The sequence below is a fragment of the Electrona antarctica genome (assembly GCF_951216825.1).
Source record: "Electrona antarctica genome assembly, chromosome: 4".
Taxonomy (NCBI): domain Eukaryota; kingdom Metazoa; phylum Chordata; class Actinopteri; order Myctophiformes; family Myctophidae; genus Electrona; species Electrona antarctica.
The window spans coordinates 47376380-47389652 of record NC_136809.1 but is presented as its reverse complement, the minus strand read 5'-3'; the positions used below and the strand labels follow the sequence as shown (position 1 = coordinate 47389652).

General features: G+C 40.2%; 2 protein-coding genes across 2 annotated transcripts; one reads left to right on the top strand and one right to left on the bottom strand.

The window, feature by feature from the left end:
• Window positions 1-4903: 4903 nt before the first annotated feature.
• LOC306921970 (small ribosomal subunit protein eS6-like) lies at window positions 4904-7640 on the top strand. Its single transcript, XM_079499316.1, has 6 exons — window positions 4904-5060; window positions 5721-5852; window positions 6153-6363; window positions 6694-6840; window positions 7068-7225; window positions 7470-7640. The coding sequence occupies exons 1-6, from the start codon at window positions 5055-5057 to the stop codon at window positions 7566-7568; spliced, it is 753 nt and encodes a 250-aa protein (XP_079355442.1). The 5' UTR covers window positions 4904-5054; the 3' UTR covers window positions 7569-7640.
• A 1626-nt stretch (window positions 7641-9266) lies between these two features.
• LOC306921821 (solute carrier family 22 member 7-like) lies at window positions 9267-12881 on the bottom strand (the record flags this gene model as incomplete). The annotated part of the gene is made up of 10 exons (XM_079499123.1): window positions 9267-9462; window positions 9611-9817; window positions 9933-10041; window positions 10338-10552; window positions 10717-10826; window positions 11134-11257; window positions 11353-11521; window positions 11683-11837; window positions 11978-12081; window positions 12507-12881. The coding sequence occupies 10 exons, from the start codon at window positions 12879-12881 to the stop codon at window positions 9432-9434; spliced, it is 1599 nt and encodes a 532-aa protein (XP_079355249.1). The 3' UTR covers window positions 9267-9431.
• Window positions 12882-13273: the final 392 nt, after the last annotated feature.

Genomic DNA, 13273 nt, shown 5'->3' with positions numbered 1-13273 from the left:
AACTTTTCTTTCTCACATCCTGGTGCAAGCTTATCCTGTGTTGATTACATTCTGATTAAAATGTGTTGGTGTTTCATCGACCCATGATGGACTTCTACTCTCAGGTCTCAGAAGGATGGTATAACACTTTGGGGCAAACGATGTCGCCACGAGGCCAAAACTAGATGTTAAAATAGACAATACCTCCACTGCATCAGTGCATGGGGAAGAAGAAGCCTGTGGATCTAATGGTCACAAGTTCCATTCCCGACCCAGAACATCTCTCAAACCCAAAGTCTTACCAAGTGTTACGAATCTTTCAAATATCATTTAATTAGTGACACAAATAGGTCAGTGTCTTATTGAGAAAGGCATACAGCCAATTATATGCTAGTAATATTTCGTTTTGTTAAATACTTTATCTGTAGTGATATCTTTACTGTATGATGAACAAAGCTGAATTAGTATGGACTGATCTATATGTGTGTGATAGATTATACAGTGTGTGCAATCTTTCTTTTCTGTATTTGCACTTCTCCTAGCTGTCCAGCAGATGGTGGTGTTTGTCTCATCGGTCTAGCCCCCATCTTGATTTTTTTTATTGAAATATTTATTAACAGTTTGCAGAATTACAGTACATTTCAAGCACAAACTCAATACAAAGACTGTTAACTGAGTGGACGACCCAATTAAGCATTACACTTGTTTACAAGAGGGTCCACCTAGTTCAATTCATCAAACGTTTAGAGTAGGACATTTTTGTATCAATTCAATTCAAAGGAGCTTTATTGGCATAAGAAAACATACGTTTACAATGCCAAAGCAAGTGTCACTATCACTGACTCATTGATTGATTGATTGAAATTTGTATTAACAAATACCAGGATGGTACAGGACTACAGGGGGGGTTCTTTTTTCTTTCTTTTTTTACAGGAGCCAGTTTCTAATTGCTTCATACAACCGTTCTGCATAGCCTACCTACTTAGGCCTACTCATTGACCAGATAATGACCAATGCATACATGCATGTCTTTAAATGAAAATGTAATTTAATTCGATATACATTTATAATGGCAGCTATATTTGACTGAGTTTGACCAGATGAAGAGCCTTGGCTCGAAACGTCGTCAATAAACTTATCCTTCGGAGCATATGAGTGTGCGGCTTCCTCTCTTTTCCAGCTATATTTGACTGACATACATAAAATGCTGTTGCAACGTTATTTCCTTTACCTGTTAATAAAAATGAAATGTACCCTGGGCCCTGGCCTCCAGCTAGCGTGCCCAATAGTCTAGTCACTGGAAGGGGGTATCATGCACCCCCCGGAATTATACTTCTAATCAGTGTTTTCTTATTGGAAAAAATGTGCTGAAAATGATGAGTTATGATAAAAAGTTGTCAAAATGTCCCACCTACCTCAAAACCCCCTTTTAGGTATATGGCTCTGGTGAAATTGTGTAAAGGCAAATATTAATTCACTAAAATTACATAAATAGACATGGTGGTCTGAAATTGGTCATGGAGTATCTTGACACATAGGGGTAAGTAGCAGAACAGGATTTGGTTGGTTGCTACCATTATATTCTTAAATATGACCCACATCATCCTCAGAAACACACAAAAATATGGCGTCCGCTTGACTAATAACAACAAAGATGGTTATTTTCCAACACATTATGGTGAGTATCACTGCCTCACTTGTATATAGAAAACTTCCCATATCCCTAAGCTTCAATTTGAGCCCAAGATAACCTTTCTATCTTGTAAATTACTCTTTCTGTCGCCAAAATTCTGAACTATACCTCAAATCGGTGAAAATTGTATATTCAGTCAGTTTCAGCTATACATTTGGAATGAATGATTGAATAACTGAGTTTGAACTGACTCCACATTATGGAATATTTCTTGAATAAGCCATGTTAAAAAGTTGGCAAAGTGTCCAATCTACCATTGTTATGCAAATGAGTTATGAAACAATCGATTTTCACTATATCTCAGCCAATATTGCACTTAAATGAACAAATAAGGTGTCTAGACCTATGTTTTGAGGGTCAACCGGTCAAGGATCTCAGTGAAACTATTCTTAAAGTGACCACATGTGCCCGTGGCATGCTGGTGTACAAATCAGTGCTGCCATTACAATAAAGTCACATTTATACCAAGTAAGAGATACCAATATTGCATATAACTTTTACAAATAAGGTATCTAGACAGGTGCTGTGCATTTAAGCAAGCTTTATAATTTAGAATATACTGTAGCATAACATCACAAACTAAAAACATTCTTAGTATGAACAATAGTATACGGCAGTATACACGCTATAGAATGGCCTGCAATATGCAGTACAAAATTCAAACAGTCACACAATCCTGTAACAGTATTCCATCCTATTCCTATACACACTCAAAGGCAAAAATGTAAACAGTGTACAAACAGTGACCACCCTAGCCTGCACCATAAAGAACAAAATGCACAAACGTCACATTAATCAGTCATCGTGTTCATAGAACTCATCAGTCTTCTTTGTCTTCTTGTCCATGGTCTCCAATGACAAGGATTTTCAACCATCTCTGCCCTTTATATGGTTTTGTTTTTACCACAATAGCTTCATCAGCTCGCTTGTATAAGGCGATGGTTCTCTTCAGAGCAGAGTAGCATGGAGGAAGACGAGCCAGGTCAACTTTAGATTTAAGAAGTGAGTTTGTCATTTGCCCCCACCATTGTCCGCAGCAACTTGGCACGGGTGACGTCCACTGGGGCGGCGGTGGCTCAGGGGTAGAGTGGCTGGATGGTAACCGCAAGGTTGCCAGTTCAAACCCGGGCTCCCCCAGAGTTAGTGTCGAAGTGTCCTTGAGCAAGACACTGAACCCCTAACAGCTCCCGATGCAGGTTGGTGCTTTGCATGGTTTCCGCTGCCATCAGTGTATGAATGTGTGTGTGAATGTGTGTGTCTATGTAAAGCGCCTTGGATACAGGTGCTTTATAAATGCACCATTTACCATACTGAAGACTCGCAACTCTGTCCATACAGCAGACAGATGAATTGCTCCAACTATACTAATTAAGGATCTGTTCCATATAGTGTAGCACAAGGCACATTTGAAGGACCCCCATAACCCTTACAGGTCCATTTGGTTCCATTTGTACATTCAGAGTTGCACACCCGTAAGGGGCCCTGCATATCAACAGCTCAGTGGCCTTGTGGTCAGAGCGTTTGCCTTGAGACTGGGAGGTCGGGGTTCGATCCCCGGCCGGGTCATACCAAAGACTCCGAAAAATGGAACCCAGTACATCCCTGCTTGTCCCTGCTTGGCACTCAGCATCAAGGGTTGGATTGGGGTAAGTCCCTGATACATACTAGCGTCATGTCCAGGGGGTGTACTTGTACATCAAGCTGCCTCCTACTACAGAAACAGGAGATAGGCTCCTGCCCTATGGGCCTCATGGCTCTGCAAGGCTTACAGGTCCATTTGGTTCCATTCTGTACACACTGTAAAGTTACACACCCGTAAGAGGCCCTGGATATCATCAACAGCTCAGTGGCCTTGTAGTTAGAGCGTCCGCCCTGAGACTGGATGGTCAGGGGTTCGATCCCCAGCTGGGTAATACCAAAGGGTTGGATTGGGGTAAGTCCCTGCGACATACTAGTCATGCCAGGGAGTGTACTTGTTAGGCTCCTGCCCTATGGGCCACATGGCTTGGCTTGAGCTATAGAGCTATTTGAATTGTGAGTCTTCAGTGAAACAGTGGTGGGAGCAGATGACAAACTAATTTCTAAATCTAAAGTTGACCTGGCTCGTCTTCCTCCATGCTACTCTGCTCTGAAGAGAACCATCGTGTCTTATACAAGCGAGCTGATGAAGCTTTTTTGGAAAAAACAAAACCCTATGATGAAGGGCAGGGGGGGTTGAAACTAAAGAGTTTTTTAATCCAGTGTGTCCTGCGGTGCAGTCCTACCAACCTCACTGGTTGATCTCCTTGACACTGTCTGGAGAGCATGGACAAGAAGCCGACGAGATAGAGGAATTGATTTAATCGGCACTGATTTGTACACCAGCATGCCACGGGCACATGTGGTCACTTTAGGAATAGTTTCACTGAGATCCTCGACCCTCAAAACATAGGTCTAGACACCTTATTTGTTCATTTAAGTGCAATATTGGCTGAGATATAGTGAAAATCGATTAATTTGATAATGGAGGCACTCATTTGCATAAAAATGGTAGATGGGACACTTTGCAAACTTTTTAACATAGCTTATTCAAGTAAGAAATATTCCATGATGTGGAGTGAGTTAAAACTCAGTCATTCATTCATTTATTCCAAATGTATAGCTGATACTGACTGAATATACAATTTTCACCGATTTGAGGTATAGTTCATAATTTTGGCAACAGAAAGAGTAATTTACAAGATAGAAAGGTTATCTTGGGCTCAAATTGAAGCTTGGGGATATGAGAAGTTTTCTATATACAAGTGAGGCAACACCATAATGTGTTGGAAAATAACCATCTTTGTTGTTATTAGTCAAGCGGACACCATATTTTTTGGTGTTTCTGAGGATGATGTGGGTCATATTTAAGAATATAATGGTAGCAACCAACCAAATCCTGTTCTGCTACTTACCCCTATGTGTCAAGATACTCAATGACCAATTTCAGACCACCATGTCTATTTATGTAATTTTAGTGAATTAATATTTGCCTTTACACAATTTCGCCAGAGCCATATACCAAAAAGGGGGTTTTGAGGTAGGTGGGACATTTTGACAACTTTTTATCATAGCTCATCATTTTCAGCACATTTTTTCCAATAAGAAAACACTGATTAGAAGTATAATTCCGGGGGGTGCATGATACCCCCTTCCAGTGACTGTACTACAACACCCACACCAGCAGTGCCGGACTAATTAATTAGTTGGTAACACGTGTGAAGGAAGTGTAGCTGCTTGAAAAAGCAGAGCTCGACAGTGCACTCACTTTACACACACTTCTCTTGTTGGGCACATCCAGATCCATACCTGATAGCCTCTTTTCAGCGTGGCAGGAGATTGTGCTGTGTGTTAAGTTTTCAAGATGAAGGTAATTTAAGTTTTTGTCCTATCTTTTCACAGTTTATAAAATTATCTCGAATCATTCGAGCTCTTCATTAACATGTGTAGCCTGTCGTGTGAAATAGGCCTGTAAGACCGAGCTCTGAAAAGTGCACCAGCAGTAAAGCTTCATAACTTTTACCTATATGTATTTTCTATGGTAGATAATGATTTATAATTTTATATCCAAACTAGGTGCGGAGTCATACTCTAAGTATGGACCCCTGATTGTCTATAGATTAGAATAAAGCTTTAATTCAATAGTTTACAGTTGCTGGCTAGTTTGACTTTAGCCCTGGTCCAGTTAGTGCTAGTTTGACTTACTTAACGTTATGGAAGTTATTACGGTACCTTGTGTCCTCAAATACAAGCAAACATTATCCCCCAGACCCCCACCATGAGTCTAGGGGAAATTTAGCCTGGGTAAACCGCTCCCTCGCCAGATTTGCATTGGGAAACTGAAGTTTGTTTGACAATTTGCTGTAAATTAATGCTGACTTTGTGCCACTTGTCAAGTCGAGGAAGATCTAATTAACAAGGCACAGGGGAATAACACATCTTGTTAATACAAAAATTGAGGGGCGCCCACTAGGGCTGCCACATGACGTCACTGCTAGGTTATTAATATTGGTGTGTGTTTGTCTTTCAGCTGAACATTTCTTTCCCGGCTACTGGCTGTCAAAAGCTAATTGAAGTGGATGATGAAAGAAAACTTAGAATCTTTTACGAGAAGCGCATGGCTACTGAGGTGCCTGCTGACCCTCTTGGAGATGAGTGGAAGGTAAGAAATATTATAATATAACCACATGATTATAGATTTAGTATTTATGACACAATGTACGGTAATATTGTAAACCAGAAGCCCCTTGGACTTCCCTGTAGTAAAGGGGGGAATACTCTGTCTGTTGCCATAAACTGTGGAGCTGCTCTACCTGGGTAACATAGTTGATGGTAGTTTATGCATGCATGCATTGCATAACTCCAAGACCTGCAATATCAGAAACAATAAATTATATGTTCTAAATTTAGGTAGACTGTACTACTCCAAATGTCAACATGTTCATGTCATCTGCTCATGCAGGGCTATGTGGTGCGCATCAGTGGAGGCAACGACAAACAGGGCTTCCCAATGAAGCAGGGGGTATTGACCCAGGGCCGTGTGCAACTTCTGCTCTTCAAGGGCCACTCCTGCTACCGCCCCCGCAGGACTGGCGAGCGCAAGCGCAAGTCCGTGCGTGGTTGTATTGTCGACGCCCACCTCAGCGTTCTCAACTTGGTCATCGTCAAAAAAGGTAATGCACTTATATAGTTTATTTTTTGCAACGGATATGATTTGGACCTTGTCTGACATGAGAAATGAACATTGTCATGTCAACTTTTAGGCTTTATGCGGGTTGCTACTAATGGTTCCCGATTGCTTGGTGCAAGTAAAGGTGTCTGCAATCGCCTCCAAATTACTAAAATGGCGAGCTATGCTAGTTTACGAGGGAGTTCTTACTGTTTATATGCAATTTTAGAATGTGAAATCTGAGCTTTTATCTTTGTAGATAATCAATACCTGAACCTTTTTTTTTACTTTTCTGACTTTCATGTCCTGTACTAACTTGTGTGCTCTCACTCAGGTGAGAGAGAAATTCCAGGACTGACTGATGGCACTGTACCACGTCGCCTGGGTCCCAAGAGGGCCAGCAAGATCCGCAAGCTCTTCAACCTGTCTAAAGAGGATGATGTGAGGCAGTACGTGATCAGGAGACCTGTGAAGAAAGAAGGTGAGATTTGGTACCGTGTTCTGTCCAGCATACTGGGTACAAATTGTATGCCTGTGTTGCTCAATCACCTATGTTTAGTGTGTCTGTATAAATGCAAGCATGGCTATGGCCTCCTAAAACATTCTTTAAGCCTCTACTTGGTTACTGGAGTCACCAGGGGTCTATAATTCCATCAGTGGCACATGGTAACAGCGGGTCCTGATGCAGGCTACTTTACTCTCAATCAGGCAAGAAGCCCAGAACCAAGGCACCCAAGATCCAGAGGCTGGTCACACCTCGTGTGCTGCAGCACAACAGGCGCCGCATTGCACTAAAGAAAAGGCGTGCCCTGAAAAACAAAGAGGAGGCCTCTGACTATGCCAAGATGCTGGCCAAGAGAATGAAGGTATGTGAAATAAATCGGCCAGTCAATGAGTTAAGAAGTTTGGTTGCTGTCCATTTGGTGCTTGCTGAAAATCCACAGCTTGATGCAGTAAAAAAAGTTTTAGTTTTTACAGCATTCCCATGCATCCTACAAAACTACTGCAGGGCTTCTGTCATATACTTGGTGCAAATCACAATTTGTAAAACTGTGATCATGAACTGTCCTGCAACTGCATTTGACCTACATGTTTTTGTTGTACAAACAGGAGGCCAAGGAGAAGCGGGCAGAACAAGTTGCCAGGAAGCGCCGCATTTCTTCTATGAAGGCAGTCGCCTCAAAAGCATCCACATCAAAAACTGAGTGAAGAAAATTACTGATGTGCACCACATAGCCCAGCAAGAAGTTTGTGCTGAAATTAATAAAACTCTGAAATAAACATGTCTGCTAAATTCTTTACCCACTTATTACATTTTAGTTGTGAGTTTGTGACTGTAATAATATTAGTACTTAGATGAGGTGCACAAACCAAGACATTGAAGGCTTATGGCTTGATTTATACTTTGTTGTGCATGGTTGCGCACTGAAATTGACTGAGCTACAAGCTTGCAACATGTCTGGAACTTGTAGGTTTTTTTTCTATTAGTATAAATCACATCTAGGATTTAAATGTGTATATGATGAGATGGATTCATAATCCAGTGTTGAGAGGGTAAATTTGAAACGTTTTGATGGTATACTCTTCTGCATTGGGTTCAAGGTCAGAGGGTCACTTTTGCTTCCTTGAGGTTTTGTATTCCCCCCCCCCCACCCCCCATAGGAAATGGGTTGTTTCAGAGAGTGTATATATCAAAACGAGGTGGTATTCTATCTTAGCCTGGTTGCAGGTTTCATTGCTTACAAAGTCAAACTGTATTTTTTTTTTTGTATCCAGTTCCACTACAAAACTCTTGCAAAATGTGGTTTTGGGTTTGTGAGCAGCAGCTACACATTTGTATTACACGTATCTTTACAGGTGGTTTCTTCATTTGACCCTAGATCATGTTTGTATTTACAAGTTCCCATATAGATTTCTGTCAATCTTCACCTCACTTAACTTCTGACATTCAATTAATTGCAGTTGGAGGCTGATTATGGGGCTATGATGTTGGTGTTCTGACCACCACAGGTTATTCTTTTTTTTTTTTTTTTAATGGTATACCATGCTATTTATCATTCTCTTCCTGGAATGTTAGCATTTTGGAACGCCATTGTTCTTGGAATTGCATCAATGAAAACAAGTTTGAAATTACCACCTGTCTACCTATGATAGGTAGGCAGGTTTCCAAAATGTCCATAGCCCTGCTCTGAAACAGCAAGTAAACCAAAATGGTACCCTCTTAATGTGCATTAATGAGGACCAAATATGAAGTTTAAGGTTAAGGGTTTGTTTCTTTTCACCTTTTGTACTGTCCCAATCCAAGAAGCCCCACAGGAGCTCATTTGAGGGTACATTGAAATACAGAGGATGTGCTGCACTATATATATAAGTATAACACGAATCCATTCACTACAGATTGGAATTACTCCCAAATAAATGTAACTCTTTGTTAAATTCTTTATTAGAATTTGATGCTTCTTGGGCACGGTGGCACAGTCGGTAGTGATGTCACCTCACAGCTAGAAGGTCCTGGGTTCGATTCCCACTGGGGGCGTGTTCCCTCCTTTGCGTCATCAGTGCCCATACCCGAGGCGGGGTTGGCAAAAGGGCCTTTCTGTGTGGAGTTTGCATGTTCTCCCCGTGTCCCCAAGGTATAGGCACCCTCACAAAAAACATGCAGTAATCCTGGTCTCTAAACTACCTCCCCCTGGCCAGCCGGGGCGCTTGATGGAGAGGAATGGAACTGGTCGGAATAACGTGCTCCTTCCACGCGCTACGTCCGGCTGGGGAAACTTTGATGCTTCAGTTTATACTGTACATTGAAGAAAGAGGCACATCCACTGCAGGTGCAGGACCAACCATAGATAAGGCAATAAAAAATACAAGTCCACACACTAACTTCGTGAAGCTCCCAGTTAAGGCTTTATTATAGATTAACGTTTCGACACATTCTGCATCAGACATTCTGATGAAGAGGTTGGCAGGTATTCTAGTAACTAGTGTAACATGACCAAAAACAAATTACTCAACTGTACAATGTGGGATGGATTTAACTTCAACACCATCCTTTTCATTCGTTTTTGGAGTGGTTTATGTAAATTCCTTTTCATTGGTTTGTGATCTGTAATGTGGAAAATGTTTATAATTTTTTCTGCATTCAGTAGAATAATGTTAAAATAAGCTGGTAAAATAAATCGGTTGAAATAATTTACAGTGCTGTAAGATTTCGTAAAATAAACTTTTTTTTATTTTAACAAATAAAAACATACCGTGGCTGTTCAATATCCTCGATGAACTCTGGTAGACGTCTATTAAGTGTTTCAGGCAAGAGTGTAGCAACTATTCCAGATCCAACTGCCATCATGCAGTAAACCACAGCAGGCAGGGGCAGCCACACATCATCCAATAGGGAGATGAGCGGGGCAATGGACACACCAAGCCGTGCCACAAATGAAGTGTATCCTAGACCATTCTGCCTGAATAATCAAACATCCCACATTATTTCACACTTGTGCAACGCAATATAACAGCACAGGTGGTAATTATTACACTGTGCTCAAGCTTGCTTTCATGGCTTTATTGCTGACTAACCGGACTACTGTAGGGTAGAGTTCAGTTGTGTACAAAAACATGATAGTAAAGGATGCTTCTGATAGGCCTTTACCAAGGACAGCCACAATGGTGCGAATTACGCCCATATCTGAAGGAAGACATGCAAGTGTATAATTAATTTGACAGTGCATACTTGCGTCGTAGATTCATCAATAGTTTTATTTTTATTCAGAATCAGACCACACTAGCCCAAGATTTAGACTCTCGTAGAGGTTTTTTTCGATTCTGACGAATCTCTCTCAGAATCGAAAAAAACCTCTACGAGAGTCTAAATCTTGGGCTAAGACCACACCATTGTGCAAACATTACAGTACAAGGGACATTATGAAATCTCTGAATATTTGATCAAATCATTATTGTATATTGGTAGAAATCAAAAATTACCTTTTGGAACAAACAGGTTAATGAAAAGACAAGCTCCAGTTAGTAGCAATGCCCCAGCCTCACCAGGTTTCCTGCCAAACTTGTTCAGGAAGTAATAGACACAAACCTTTCCTGGAATTTCGATCGTGGCAAATACAATATGGGTAAGGTATGGGTTTAACCCAAACCCAGTTACATTCAGACTTATCCCATAATATGTACATGCAACTCCATACCTGAAGAGTGGAGAAGACAGTTTCTGTGCATTAAAACTAGCACCTGTGAATATTCAACCAATATTGGCCAATGGCAAATGCATATCAATAAAGTCTTCATAAATAGCCACATGATTCTGACTCTTTCATCAAGGGTAATCCCGTTATATGGCATTGTTACTTACCATACTATCCCTGAACATATCGCAAGTTTTCTCATATTTGGAGTTCTCACAAGATCCAGAAATGTGTACTTTTTATCACCTCTTGCAACACTCTCGGTATCTAAAAGGGCCTGTGAATAAACAGAACAAAAATAAATTGTTAATACTATATCTGGGATTGGTTTAAGTTGCTGTGCTCCTTCTCACTCCCAGGTGTTATGCATGATCATTAATCAATGATTTTTGTATATATTTGTTCTGCTTTCTGTATTATTTTGCATGATGACGACGTAACGGTCGAAACGTCCCAAAAAAATAAAGTGTGCACATGTTCTTTCTCCCTAATAATAATAATAATAACAATACAATTTATATAGCACTTTTCTGAGTACTCAAAGTCTCAACACTTCACACGCAACACTTCTTGTCTGTATTTACCCTTGGTGTGATGGTATCCATACATTTGGATTTGTTGTTCATTTTGGCACATTTCATGAGGTAAACATGAGCAGGTTCGACCTTGCCGTTAGCAAGGAGCCACCTTGCAGACTCTGGAAGCCACCTGAAATGTCAGCAACTTATTAACCCTTTGTAATGGGCTATAGCATGTATACTGTATATAAAATGTCATATACAGTATGATATAAAATATCCTACCACCAAGCAACAATGGACACTATCAAGGGTGAACTTGCTGCCAGGATAAGCATCCTCCATTCATTTACAAAGTAGGCAAACCCAGCAAGAATCCAGTTGCCAAGTGTCCAGTCTAGACTTACAATGATCCCAGCAAAGGTTCTGTGTTCAATGCCAAACCATTCAACAGCTGCAGAAACAAAAAAGCAGAAAAAAATCTCTGTCAAATCCTTAACTCATTAACTTTCCTGCTCCACAAAGTAACCCAGAGGCTGGGGTTTTCTGAGAATGAACCTAAAACAAAAGATATATTGTTTATTTCCTCATCAAACAAGTTCACTGAATACTCACATAGAACAATAGAGATAATGCTTATCCCTGCCAGTGCCATTCCGTTGAAAAATCTCATGATGACAAACATGATATATGATGTGGATAATGAACTAATAACTGCAAACACCAATGATGACACGTAAGATACCAATAGTGTCCTCCTTCGACCATATCTAGACAAAGAAATACATTTTACAAGGTCTATGTGGTTAACACTTAATTGTGGGTTGCTAATTGATTGCAAATTAATTGTTAACAAGTCGTTCATTATTCTGTGTAGTAAAATAATTGTGTTACAGTATAACTATCATACCTATCACTGAGAAATCCAAACATAGGAGCTCCACACATAACTCCAATGAAGAATATAGTGGCTGTTGCTCGGGTCATCCATTTACTGCTGCACACAAGGTCCCACTTAAAATTCATTGACAAAAATAAAACATTTGTGCACACATTGTTTTAATCTCTTATCTACTACACATCAAGACATTTAGTAGAGTGGTCTCTATCTCTATAAGAAGTACATTGCAGATTGCACTGTTGCATCATAGACTACAGTATACTCATAGAAACGCATAAAACAGAGGTGAAATTCACTGTCCAGTGTTGTTTTTTATCTCTTCTCTCTCTCGTACTAAATTTAGAGTCCACAGGGAAATGAGTCTTAACGTTTCATGCTCAATAGGATTTCAACATGTATTAAATCAAAGGGGAATGGAAGTTGTACGAAGTTAAGGAGACTACATTCATTTAAAATATTAGAACATTTGCAAACTTACAATACAATAATAGTGATGATAATAAATACACCTGAATCACCTTTATTGAAAAACACTTACCTCTGTAGCAATTGTAGATTTAAAGGTAGTGTTGTCATACACCCATCCAGTCTGACACAGAGTTTGTGTGACATTAGTATAGTTGGAGACGGACAGAAACTCATACTGAGGTTCTGTAAACATCTCACAGGAGCTTGGAATCCCATCCTGAACTGGAACCCCAACAGCAACCCTCTGTTCCTGGGTCAGATTCCTAAAGACACCTCCATCATCAAGATTGCTGAGATCACAGTGGTGAGAGGGAATGGCCGCTATGAAGTTATTCAACAAAAAGTGACATGGCAAAGTCATTCGAGAGAAGCTCTGAATCAAGATAATCATGATTTGGAATTTCCCAAATCCATTAATGTCTGAAAGTACATTGTCAAACTTCATCTTCCAAAACTTAGCTACAGTAACAGGGGAATTGTTCATCAACTTCTGAGTTGGCTGCCCTACTTTATGCTGATTGTGTGCGTTACAGATTGGCTGAGTAGGAGGTTCCTGCAGAGACAGAGACAATGTTTTATGCTGTAGTTTTTAACCTCAACTGAGAAACACAAAATCAGCCTAAGATTTCATGCCCATTAAATGTTGAATTTCAACAGTCACAGTAAGAAAAGTCATTAGAACAATATCAAGGATTAAAGGATTTACAGTTATGTCCAGCAGGATTTGGAAAAAATGTGTAAAAATGTATTTCTATCTTCACTTCAGTAGACTTGGCTGTTATCCCTAAAAATTGATCAGGCTGCAGTTGATTCAGATCTCTGCTGATCAGATCCTCA